The sequence below is a fragment of the Vicugna pacos genome, chromosome 4 (assembly GCF_048564905.1).
Source record: "Vicugna pacos chromosome 4, VicPac4, whole genome shotgun sequence".
Taxonomy (NCBI): Eukaryota; Metazoa; Chordata; class Mammalia; order Artiodactyla; family Camelidae; genus Vicugna; species Vicugna pacos.
In genome coordinates, this window is record NC_132990.1 from 58,434,543 (window position 1) to 58,446,559 (window position 12,017).

Genomic DNA, 12,017 nt, shown 5'->3' on the forward strand with positions numbered 1-12,017 from the left:
ACATGCTGAGAAGAGAAACCAGATACAACAGGTCACATATATATGATTCCATTTATAAGGAATATGCCCAAACTAGATGAATCCAAAGAGACAGAATGCGGACTGGTGGTTGCCAGGGGCCAGAAGGAAAGGGGCAGTGGGGAGTGACTGCTTGATGGCTATGGGGTTTCCTTTGGGAGTGATGAAAAGGTTTTAGGATTAGACAGAGGTGGTAGTTGCATGACACTGAATGTACTCAGTGTCACTGAATTGTCTATAGTGGCTAATTTCACATTACATGAAGCTCACCTCAATAAAACGAAAGAACGAGAAGAGGCAGACCACAAACCCCAGCTCCCTCCCAACCTGACAGAGTTCACAGTGATCCAAAGAAGCTGTTGGCATTGCTGACTGGCAATCCGCAGAAAAGCACGCCACATGGGAACAATGTCTTAAAACCCAGATCTGTTTTCCGGATCTACTTACGGTAAACTGCGGCCCTGTGATGAAAGGATCAGGAAAGGGGGTCACTGTATCAGCCGGGAATGTCTTTATCTTCAAAAAAGAGACAGAGAAGAGCATTACTTTCAGAGTAGAGAGCAAAGTTACGACATCTTTGGCAGCACACTTTTAAATGTGAAGTGAAGGGTTCAGGGCACACACGCTGAGCCTTCACTGCTTGTTAAGGAAATGCAGCAGGTGTCCCTAAGAGCGTTGCCCAGCGGTTCTGTCGTCGCGCTGTAGGGCCAGGACTCTGCAGGGATGACAGGCTGGAGTCTTGTGTTTGCAGGGTACCCACACTTGCCTCGCCCTGACTGTGACCAGGGGGGATAATGAGGCAGGTGAGGGCTCCCTGGGGGCCGGCTGATGGCTTCTCTGCAGCTGTGAGGAATGGAGAGGGCACATCTGGGAACACAGTCTAGCTGAGCAGACAGAGTACCAGGACACCTGGACGAATCGGGCCAGAAGGATTCCCTGTCCGTTCACTTTAGTTGTTGGGCTCCCTGTAAACTCTGGGCAATGGGGGGAAACCTCAGGGACACCCATGTAAGCATGGGAGAATCCCGCCGCCGTGGCCTTGGGAACAGAAGGCACAGTGATCGGAACTGCCCAGTGCTGGGGTCTGAAAGGGAGGCTGCCCCGGCACGATCAGGTAGTGCTAAGGGGCCAAAATGAGCCTTTGCTTCCATTTCTTTCTCTTGGATCATTTCATCTTTGGCCTCCTAGAGGCCTTGGGGGAGGGGGGTGTGTCTTTAAGCTGGCCTAGACAACTGTAAGGTAGGCTTGAGCAGGAACACATCAGACCAGGCCCACACCTGCTGAAGGTTTCTGAATGAGCTGAGTAGGTCCCAACTCAAAAGATCTAGGAACGACAGTGACCTTGCAGCGTGCACTGAGATGCCCAGCCCAAGCCTGTTCCCCTTCCCCAAACTCCCTTCAGTCTCTTTAAACATCTCAGAATTCCCGGGGACTCAGGGGCCGACTCAGATTGCTGGTAGTGACTGTCTGAAGCACCGCAAGAGAAGGACCGAGACGAAGCCTTTCTCCTCGCGTGGCCTCACGGTTCAACATGATGTTCTGAAACCAACCATAAGGTGAAAATAACATACAGATAAGACTCAGACCATCATGAAGTAACAGGGGAAAATAGGTTTATTATGGCTACTGAAGAAATGTGAATGTTGGCAACATCAAAGGATTATTTTATACCTGCTCTAAAGAAGAAAAAGATACCCCAGCAGTTGCACTCTGGGTTGCTCGGCTGTGGCAAAGCACATTAGCTCTTCTGGGGGTGCCACACTTTAGGAAGGGAGCAAAGCCAAAGCCACAGTATTGAACCCAGCAGGGTCTGGCCTGAGAAAATAAAATCCCCGACACACAAGATGTATGTGTCCCCTCGAAGAGTGACAAACTGGAAACAAAGCACGCACCCTGCAGAAAAGAGTTTGTTAGGGAGACGGTGGACCATTCACTTGATGGACTATACAGAATGTGGTAATGAGAACCAGCTAGAAACAATACAACATTAAGCGTAAAGAGGAAAACAGGAGATGAGATGGATACTGTGATTTAAGTATGCGAAATTATGAACAAATACGAACAAATATTAGAAGGAAACATGCAAAAATGAAAAATAGGTTGTGCTAGGTTGGGACTGTGGGTGATTCAAGTCATTATGTAATACTCATATTACCATCTTGACAAAAAGGCAGGAAAAGACAAGTTTAAAAAAAGTTTATGTTTTCCATAGAAATGCTGCTAAGATTTTTCTCTCTGGGTAAAGCATCTATGCTCATCACACAGCTCTAGGAGAACAAACTCTTTAGGGTTTTTGAGACCTAGAGACGAAGGGGCAGGACCACAGCCGTGGGTCCCAGTTTGACCGGGGTTGGCTGGACTCCAAATCCTGCATCCATCCCAGAGAGAGAGCACCTGTGGGCCGGGCTCCTCCGGAGGTCTGGCGCTCGTGCACACCCGGGAGGATGCTGCCTGCTGGCTCCTGCCCGCCTCACCTCTCCTGGCCAGGCCCCTCTCCCTGCCAGGGTACCTACCAGCCTCGTTTTGATTGGAGGGTGCATGCAAACTCCAGTGGTCTCTTCCTTCATGGGGAGAGAGAGTGGAGGAGAGCAGCGAGAGTGGGCACAGTGGGGGGCGCTGGCGGGCTCTGCCTGCTCACGAGGAGAGGGGGGAAGGGGAGGAGGAGGTGGTGAGAGACGGGGAGGAGGAAGAGGAGATAAGGGAGGGGGAAGAAGAGAGAGACAGCACAGTGCAAGACGGATCTGTCAACTCCAGACTGCTCTCAAGCCAGCCTCACCCGCAGCCTCCTTCCAGCCTCTGGCCAACTGGCTTCCGGTCCCTCCCGCTTCCCTCCTCTCTCCACCTTCTCTCCTCCTCTCTGGCCCTGATCTGACTTCTCCACTATCTGAGCAGAACCACACATCTCCCGGGGCTGGCAGGTAGGGGCTATCTGCTGTGCCTCCTGCACAGGACTGGCAGGAGCCTCCTGGAGTGCTGTTGAGGATTCTGAAGCATCGCCCAGGCCAAGCCAGAAAGAGCTCAGTTAAAACAGGGATGCCGGCCACGGGTGATAGGAGCCAGGGCCACACCCTTGGGCCTGGTGACCTCCTGCACTCTGTTAAGAAGGGGCTCGCGTTATGGCGGATAGGTGAGTAGACGTCCAACAGAGAGCTCCAAGAAAGAGGTACATCAGCGAGGAGGGGCACCACTTAAGATTTAACCTGTCATGACCCTTAATCTGTGTTCAGAAAACACACTGGCTTTGACCTCACCTCCCACACTTGTGGGCGCAGGCCTTGGTGTCTCCTATTGGCACTGGTGGGAACAGAGTGGGGGGTCCTTGCTTGCTGCTTAGCCGGAGGGTTTTCCCTCTCATTGTGAGAAAATGCCATGTCATTTGGGACACCGGATTCCCCGACCCCAGCCCTAAACAGTGCCATGCACCCAGCAGAGATCCAACAGCTCATACTGGTGAGGATGAGGATGGCGAAGAGAGAATGCTCTGATGTTAGGAGAGGGAGCCACTGACAGGGTTAGTCTGGGTCTCAGGAAAGGTCTCCAAAGAACAAATAAATACATGCATCTTTTAGCACAGGAGAGTTTTCTTAAGTAGTTGGTATGATCCTGCCATAATGAATCAAGTACAGCCTCTGGGAAAGTTTCACTGAAAAAATGATCAAGAAAGTTGCAGTCTTATTTTCCATCTCCAAATCGATCTAATTCCGTCCTCCTTCCAACTGTGCAGTCCTAGACAATCTCCAAGGGGGTTTATAACCATTGCCTTCATGACAGCCTCGTTTAACTATTCGCATTTGGGAGATGCAGAAATTGCATTTGCAAAGTCTCAGTCCACGGCTCTAGACCTTTTTGCTGATTGTTTCTAAATCCATTCTCCATATTAGTCACCTGCAGTTAAGTTTCATCAGCCTACTTAAAATCCCCTCCCCTGCTCTCTCTGGTCCTCAGGATAAACCCTACGTTTCACAAGATGCTATCTAAGGCCTGTGTGAAGCCGGCTCCTGCCTCCCCTCCAGGCTTGTTTCCCACCACTCCCCAGTGCATCGCTGCCCCAGCCAGAATCAACTACACCAGGGACCCCAGGCCTTTGCCTCTGCAGATAACAGCAGGCACTCAATGTGTGCTTTTTGAAGAGAATAAAAACTGGCAGAAATCATGAAGAAACGTGGACATTCTGCCTTGAGGCCAAAACGTGTACTGACCACCAGTGTCTGAATTGAAAATTATACCAGATGACTTAAAGCTTTGCCCAGCATCGGACTTTTATGGTAAAGAAATGTCAGTCCATCCCACAAGCATCTCTGACGTTTCTAAATGGAGATTTAGAACTCAGATTTTAAACTCAGAGTTCTAAATACATCTGAGTGGATTAAACAAAAGAACATCCTTGGGGCTCCCACACTCTTGAGTCTTAGTAAATGAACAGGAAATAAGATAACACATGTAATAGGGCACTGTTTAGAAATATTTTCGTTTTCTCCTCGTATTTCCTTTCTTCCTTGGGTCTTTTCTACATTCAGACAGCTAGATTCTACATGGATTTTGAGTTTCAGAAGCTGACTTTTTGGGGGAACAGAAAGACTTCGGTATAGACAAATGATGGTGAAAATGTGTAAGCCTTCTTCATCATCAGGTAAGAAAAGAGATTGCCCGTTTGAGGATAGGGGATATAAGTCAGAGGGAAAGGGAAGAGAGGTGGACATTAGTGAGTGCTGAGCGAAGGGGCTCTGTGTCCCTCCTTCATCAGCTGGGGCTGGGGGACAGGGATTAAAGAGCAGGGGGCTTTTACCCCTCTGCTCAGGTAGAGGCGGGGAGGTGGCAGGCCCCAGAACAGAATGGCTGTGTGCTGTGTCCAACAGACAGAGATTCACATCCCAGCAGTACAGTGATTTCCACCCACCCAACGGGGCATGAGAGAAGCAGCGAATGTCCCAGCTGTATCAGCAAACAGGTGACGACTTGAGCTAAATAGACTTCCCTCCCTCTCCCTGTGCCCTGGAGAAGAATGATGAAACCCCAGGGAGGCTGAAGAGGCACCTGATTTGACTTGAGATTAAGCCTTACCCTCCTGCTAGAATGAGGTTAAAAATTAAAACTAAGTTACTGGGGCAAATGGAAACCCAATTCTGGCACCCAATCCAGGGCCCATTCTGGGCCCTCCACAGCCTTCCTTTGGCCACGCCAGTCTCCTCCCTGACACATGCACTCCTGACTGAAGTTCCCTGACCCATAATGGATTCTGACTGGTTCTGCAGTGGGATGAGTGAGTGGTTCATGAAGCACAGGGATCCGGGAGGGATAGCCCCAAAGAGAAAGCATCAGGAGCACTGGAGGCATGGGAGTTTGTGGTCTGAGGTACCCAGGGCGGGAAGCTGGCACGACTGACCCTGGGTAGGCAGGACCCTGCATTCCAGTGTCAACATTAATTGACATGTCTCTGCGCCCTCCTTCCAACTCCCCTCACTCGACCAACACCCACAGCCCCGAGCACGTGCTCACTCCCGCTCCTGTAGAGAACACCAGATGGATAGTGGGTGCTGTCTTCATTCGCTTGCCTTCTTCCCTTCCCATCCTCGCGCCCCCACTCTCCCAGCCCAGGCAGAAACTCTTATCTGCTCATGAAGAGCCCGTGATGCAGATTCCAGGAATGGGCCAACAGCAAAGCTGCAGGGGCTTAGGACTTGGGTTGCTAAGTAATGAGCGAGTTGGGGATTAGGTAAGAAAAGGTTTGAGAAAAGGAGAGGGGAAATGCTATGGAGAGTGAAGCCAGAAGGAATGTTTTTACAGAGCATTTGAGAAGGTAAGTCCTTGGAGGAGTACAGGGTGCAAGAGAATTAAGAAAGGAGATTCAAGAAGTGTTACCGGGAGGTGTTCATTTAATCTTCTTTCATTATTTTAAGAACAGTTGAAGATTGAATTTTTTTTTATTATTCTCTGCTGTTTGGATCATGTTTCATTCCATGCAGAGACTGGATCATAAGGGTCAAGAATCATAAGGGTTAAACTAGCTCCAATAGTATCTTGGTGGAACTTGGTTTAATGAGGGCAAGAAAATCTGCCCCACTCCTCTCTCTAGTTCGTTGCGCTTTCAGCTTTGGCCCAAGGAACCAGGGCAGTGTTGCAGCTTTAGGAGTTTCCTCCAGCCCCAGACCCTAAGTCTGGTCTCTCCTTGGCTGTCCTTGGAGACTCAGACGCCATGCCCCTCTATCACCCCAACAACAAGGGCAGAGAGGGCTGTAGCTCACATTTCCGAGATGCTGGGAGGAACAGATGGAGGAGGGAGAGGGAAGAGGACCAGACAAAGGGAGAAGCAGACGGCTAGAGTCCCTCTTCCTCTCTAGGACCCTTCGGCACTCATGGAGATAGGACTCTAGAGTGAAGTAAGGTCAAAGCCAACAATGCCAAGGAAGGCTCCAATGGAGGGGGCTCTCACCAAAATACCAGCCCTCCAGCATACCTTCTGTGTGCCTGTGCTCTGTGAACATGCACTCATGCCTCAGACACACACGAACAAGATGAAGGATGCTTCATTCTGAGAACAAGTATTCACTGCAAACTTCAGCTGTGAAGTGGGCAGTTGTGTCTTGTCCAAGGACACCATCTGCCCTGTGGCTGGGCAGTGAAGCACCTGGATCCTGTTTCAGAGCTCAGTCTTTTGTAAATGAACCCTAGTTCTCAGATCCACCAGACCCTCCAATAAATAATCGGTATCTTGTTCATGCTGTACCTTCTGCATAGAAATGCTTTGGTCCACTTCTTCCATGTGGCAAACTCCTACTCATACTTTGAAACCCTAGCACCATAAAGCCTTCTTTTTCCTAGTGCCCCCAGACAGGGTTAGGCACAGGGTCCCAAAGCAGTAGCAGTTTATACAGACTCTCTAATGACATTGATTGCAGCATATTTCAGCAGCTTGGAAGGTCCTCAAGAGCCTAAGTTAGAGAGGTGGCTTCCTCCCCTAGATTCTATTCCTGCCAGGCATGTTTTCTTCATCATGGGCTGAGGAACTTTGCTTTCTTCCTCTTTGCCTTCATAGGCCCTCAGGTTGTACCCTAAGAGTTCTCAGATTGCTTGGGATCCCTTGGAGGGCTGCTGCCCTCCAGCTAGACTGGATGTCCTCAGATTGCTGCTCTGGCCTTCATCTCCCCAGCATGGCCTTCCTAGCATGTAAAGCCTTGGCTGGGATACTCCGTTGGGGAACTGATGTGGCACCAGGCCCAGGCTGCCTAATTTGCTGACCCTCCTTCCATGCCTTTTGTCCTACTTTCCCAGTCCGGGGAGTGTTTTAAACACAGCCCTTCTTCCAGGCATTGCTCTTCTCCAAAGTGACAAGTTCCCTAAAAAGGAGGCCTGATTTAGCCCAGTAGGATGCAAAAGGCACCAGAGAAGGAGCCAGGACACCTGGGTTCCAGCTCCAGCTCGGCCCCTGTCTGGTTATTCCACTCCGGGACTCAGCTTCTCCCCATCTGTGCAAAGGGGCGACGAGGTGTTTCCAGGTTACCCTATCTTGGCGAGCCGTCTAACAAGAAGGCCATGCATAACCAGCTCCAGTTACTTGACCACGGGAAGGGAGTAACTCTGCAGGTCCCCAGCGCAGGGTGTCGCCCACTGTCAGTTCTCAGCTGTTTATCCAAAGGCGCTGTCTCAAAGCTCTCAGACGGTGGCAGCTCTCCACATAAGAAATGCGACTGCATAACTCACAAACGATTTCCTTGTTCCAGCTGAGGCAGGAGCGGTGATTATATTCCTAAAGTCTGGACAGCATTTTGCCTCATTTGTCCCTTCTTTAAAGCCTTCCCTAAATCCTTCCCACCCACCACATCCTCATCCAGCCCACCAGTCCTCAATGACTCCCACTTCTGGCTTCTCCCCAAGCATCTTCTCCACGGCTCTCCTGTTGACCTTGAACTTCTATCAATCTGAACCCCTCCTGCAGCCTCTAGCTGCCCCAGGACCTTGCACTCAGGACCTTGCACAAGGCCAGGCACATAGTTAAGTTCTCAGGAGATAGTTTTTGATTTGGCTCACATTTTGACTCACATGCCAAATCTGTGGACCATGATTTGTGCTCATTACACTTGGGTATGAGGCTGAGCCCAGCCAAAGATACATCCAAGTTTTCCTGTGTCAGCTAATAATATTAATAATAACTTAGACATATTTATGGTGCTTTACTTCTGAGGCACCCTCTCTCATGTGATCCTTACAACACTCTGAGGCTGACAGGGCAAACGATGACATCCTTATCTGACAGAAGATGGGGCAGCAACTATCCAATAACAAGGCTCTTAAGATGAGGAGCAGAGATTGGAGCCACGTCTGGCCAGCATGACTCCTGGTCCATTGCTCCTTCCCTTGAAAGGGTTTCTCACCTGTAGGAGTCCCACAAGGGCCACCGCCCCTAAGGGGAGACCCATATGCAGAGGATGGAGGATGGGAGGGAGGCACGAGGGGCCTGGAAAGCCAAGGTGAGGCCTTGAGCTGGTACTTTAGACCAGAGCATGTGGTTGGAAGCAACAGCAAGAGATGCCCCATGGGCGGGCATGCGGGGCACAGCCCAGAAAGCCAAGAAGCCAAGACTCAAGCACAGAGGAGCCCTACGATGCTTGAAGAGCAGCAGACGGGCAGCAGGGCCCCTGTACCACCCTCAGAGGAAAGAGAGCACCGCCCGCCCTCCAGGGCTCCAGGAGGTGGAGGGACCCGTGATGCCTAAACCCTGGAAGAAAGCTGATCCCTGGGCCTCCGGGCTGTGAGTGGGACAAGAGGAAGAGCCTTCCCCACAGCGATGCCCACCTCTGTCCATCCGTCCCACTGCCAAGGTGTTTCTATGGTCTGTGGCTTTTCTGGTTTTAGCAAAATGGGAAGTTTACCAGAGGAGTGGCTTCTGTGAAATCCATCAGGAGATCGCCTGGCTCCAAGGTAAAGGCACCTCCTCGGTCAGAGGGGCTCTACAAAGGCAGGCAGAAACATCCCAGTTAGTGACGGCGCTGGGCTGACAGCGGCATTGCACCCTTTCTGACACTGAACTCATCACCATGCCAGTCCTCACGGAGCACCCTTACTCAGTGGGGTACAAAATGTTGGGACCAAATCCCAATTTTTTCCCTGAAACCTTAATGGCTAGAAGTAGGGTGTAGGGTGGGGAACAGTCTTTCTGGAAGCTGCAATTTTTCTTAAATGCTTTGAGTGCTCTTCGGCCTTTGGGGGAGGAACCTGTCAAAGAGTCCTCTGAATATATAGAAAGTAAAGACCCCATCCTGGATCAAGGGGGTGAGGACCTCAAGGAGCTAAACTCATCTGCACAATAACGAGGAAGAGCTTTATAGTGGGAGAGTGGTACCTTTAACAGTCTTGTTCATCTTTTGGAAAAAAAACATTTTTTTTTTTTGTCTTGCCCTAGGGTCTCAGCAGCGTGGATGACCTTGAGAGACCCTTTGTGGGGAAAAAATAAGTGCCATTAGCTTGGTGCAAGTAGGGACCTTAGGAGAGACATGGCCAGGAGAGGGCGCCCTGTGGCCTCTGTAGGATGTTGCCTGCATCTCCACCGAATTCCCTTCTGATTTGTAAATGTTTTTGCTTGGTTTTAAGCATGGCCTGGGATGTAGTGCTGGGAGCCTCAGTTTGGGCCGGTCAGTGGCTGAGGGGTCCAGCCACGTTCCTGGTGAGGAACCCAGGGGTATTTCCAGAGACCTGGGAAGGGACACTGGTGGTGGTCATGCAGGACTGTACCAGGAATTGTCATCCCTGGGGATGCAGAAGCCTCAGGCGTCCAGTTTGGACAAGCACTTTACTCTCCACCGGACCTGATGCTAGCCCAGGAGCTGGGCCAGGTAGCAGATCTTACTCCCATTTTTAGGAGGAGGAAACTGAGGCTCTGAGAAACAAGGGCGATGGAGTGATTGCTCGTTTTAAGCAGTCGCAAAGTGTTTAAAAGGAGCAGCTGGGAACAGACTCAGGCTCCGGTCTTGCCTTTTGGGGCCCAACCCCCTGCACACCTGTTCCTCAAGTGGGATCCACAGACCAAGCAACCTTTGACTCGGCATGTGTTTAGGATGCAACAGATGTGGCCGCTTTTGGACCAATTGCTGAAGAGCGACCACAGCTGAGGGTCACTCCAAGAAAACCAAGAGAAACGTCTTGTGTGAGACCTTTGTCACAGCCCCTTCACATCACTGGCAATTTTCTGAAATTTCAAATTGACAACTAGAATAGTGTTTTCCATTTTCAAACTATTAACACAGGCCAGCCCACATAAGGAATGGGGTGGAGGCTCTTGTACATTTTTACTCCTCCAAATTTTCCATTATTCGGGGTAAAAAGCATTTCTCACTTCCTGTCTTTATACTGGAGTAATAGTCATTGTAAGGGATGAAATTCTAAAATCAAAACTGCCCTCTAAAAACCTCCTAAATTTCCCTTTAAGTACAGTGTACATGCTTTTATATTATACCATTTGCCTCTCATAGACACTTATCTTTCGGGGGACAGGTTATAGAAAAACATGCTTTGGTGGTTGTCACTGTGGTTTCACGAGTGCACAGAACTGATGATGCAAAGTTCAAATGCTCACGGATGCCACGCGCTGAATTTATATAGAATTCCCGGCAAGCACAGCGACTCCTCAGGGCTTTTCCCCGTACCTTGGCCCCTGGGGACAGCTGGCCCTTGCCTTCCGAATTCTGGGGCGAGCTGATTTTGTGGACCTTGGGGGACGCCAGTGGCGCTGAGACTTGTGTGGTGGTGGCCGTGGTGGCGGCCGTGCTTGTAGCTGTGGTCGCTCCTACTGCCTCGGCCAGGTCTGGAGGGAGGTCGTCTTCATCACTGCGGTTACTAAAAGCACATGAAGCTCTGCTCATTACAATAATACACAGGCTGTGGGGAGTGGAGGGAGGGTGGGGGGGGTGGGATGGCCAGGGTGGGGGTTGGGGGCTCCCTAAGCAATGTCTGTTGGATGGTCCTGCTTACAGGATCCAGCATCATGACCTTTAGCTGAAGCAAATTTGGGCTGGGTTTTCTGTCACTTGCCAAGGGATTAAAATAAAATTTTTTTATTAAGAAAAAAATGTAAAACATATTTATCATTTTGTCCATTGGTAACTGTACAATTTAGTGGCTTAAATACATTCACAATGTTGTATAACCATTACCATTGTCTACACCCAAAACTGGTTTTTCATCCCAATAGCAACTCTACTCACTGAACAACTCCCCTTTGCCTCCTCCCGCTCCCCACAGTCCCCAGTAACATCTGTTCTGTTGTTGGGGTTCAGGGTGGGCCACCCCAAAATATGCCACAATGGCATATTGATTGTTTTGAATTAAAACTGCTTAAGAAATGGCCAACACTCTGACCCTGCTCTCTGTCTCCCTGGAAGCAGGAAATAAATCTCTCATGTGAAAGGTGTACTCCCTGCATCTGGCACCTTTATCACCAGAGATAGGGGATTCGGGCAAAAAGACTTCTATAAACAAATCTGTGCTTCTTTAAGTTACTACCCCAAGCACAAACTCTGTTTAGACTCTTCACTAATTAAACACCCAAAACCCAAGTTTCTTTGTCCTGTCAATTCCTCACAAATGTATTATTTCTTTGTCTAAAAAGTATGAAAGCTGCCTGCTTTGGCTATTTATTAGGTTCGATTTCTATGAGACCTCCAGGTGCATGAATCAAAATTTGTTTTTCTCCTGTTACTCTGTCTTTTAATTTTATTATTAGTCCAGCCACAAGAACTCAAGAAGGGTAAAGGGGAAATTCCATACCCTTCCACCACACTGCCTTTAGTCCGAATGAATTTGAATAGTCTAGGTACCTCATATAAGTGGAATTATACAATGAATGTCATTCTGTATCTGGCTTATTTTACTGACCATAATGTTTCAAGATCTGCTCATGTTGTAGCGTAAGTCAAAAGTTCACTCCTTTTTCATGACTGGATAATATTCCATTGTATGGATAGACTTTATTTTGTATACTCCTTCATCTTTCGATGGACACTTGGGTT

The 12,017-nt window shown here is 49.4% G+C and overlaps 1 protein-coding gene across 1 annotated transcript in view; it reads right to left on the bottom strand.

Annotated features, from left to right (window-relative positions):
- EPB41L4B (erythrocyte membrane protein band 4.1 like 4B) overlaps window positions 1–12,017 on the bottom strand; it is a 123,020-nt gene that overhangs the window by 6,619 nt on the left and 104,384 nt on the right. Inside the window, exons 21-23 of the mRNA XM_072959881.1 lie at window positions 10,656–10,845; window positions 8,886–8,963; window positions 466–534 (exon numbers count right to left, since the gene is read on the bottom strand). Coding sequence (XP_072815982.1) covers window positions 466–534; window positions 8,886–8,963; window positions 10,656–10,845 — 337 coding nt within the window. The remainder of the gene's footprint in view (window positions 1–465; window positions 535–8,885; window positions 8,964–10,655; window positions 10,846–12,017) is intronic.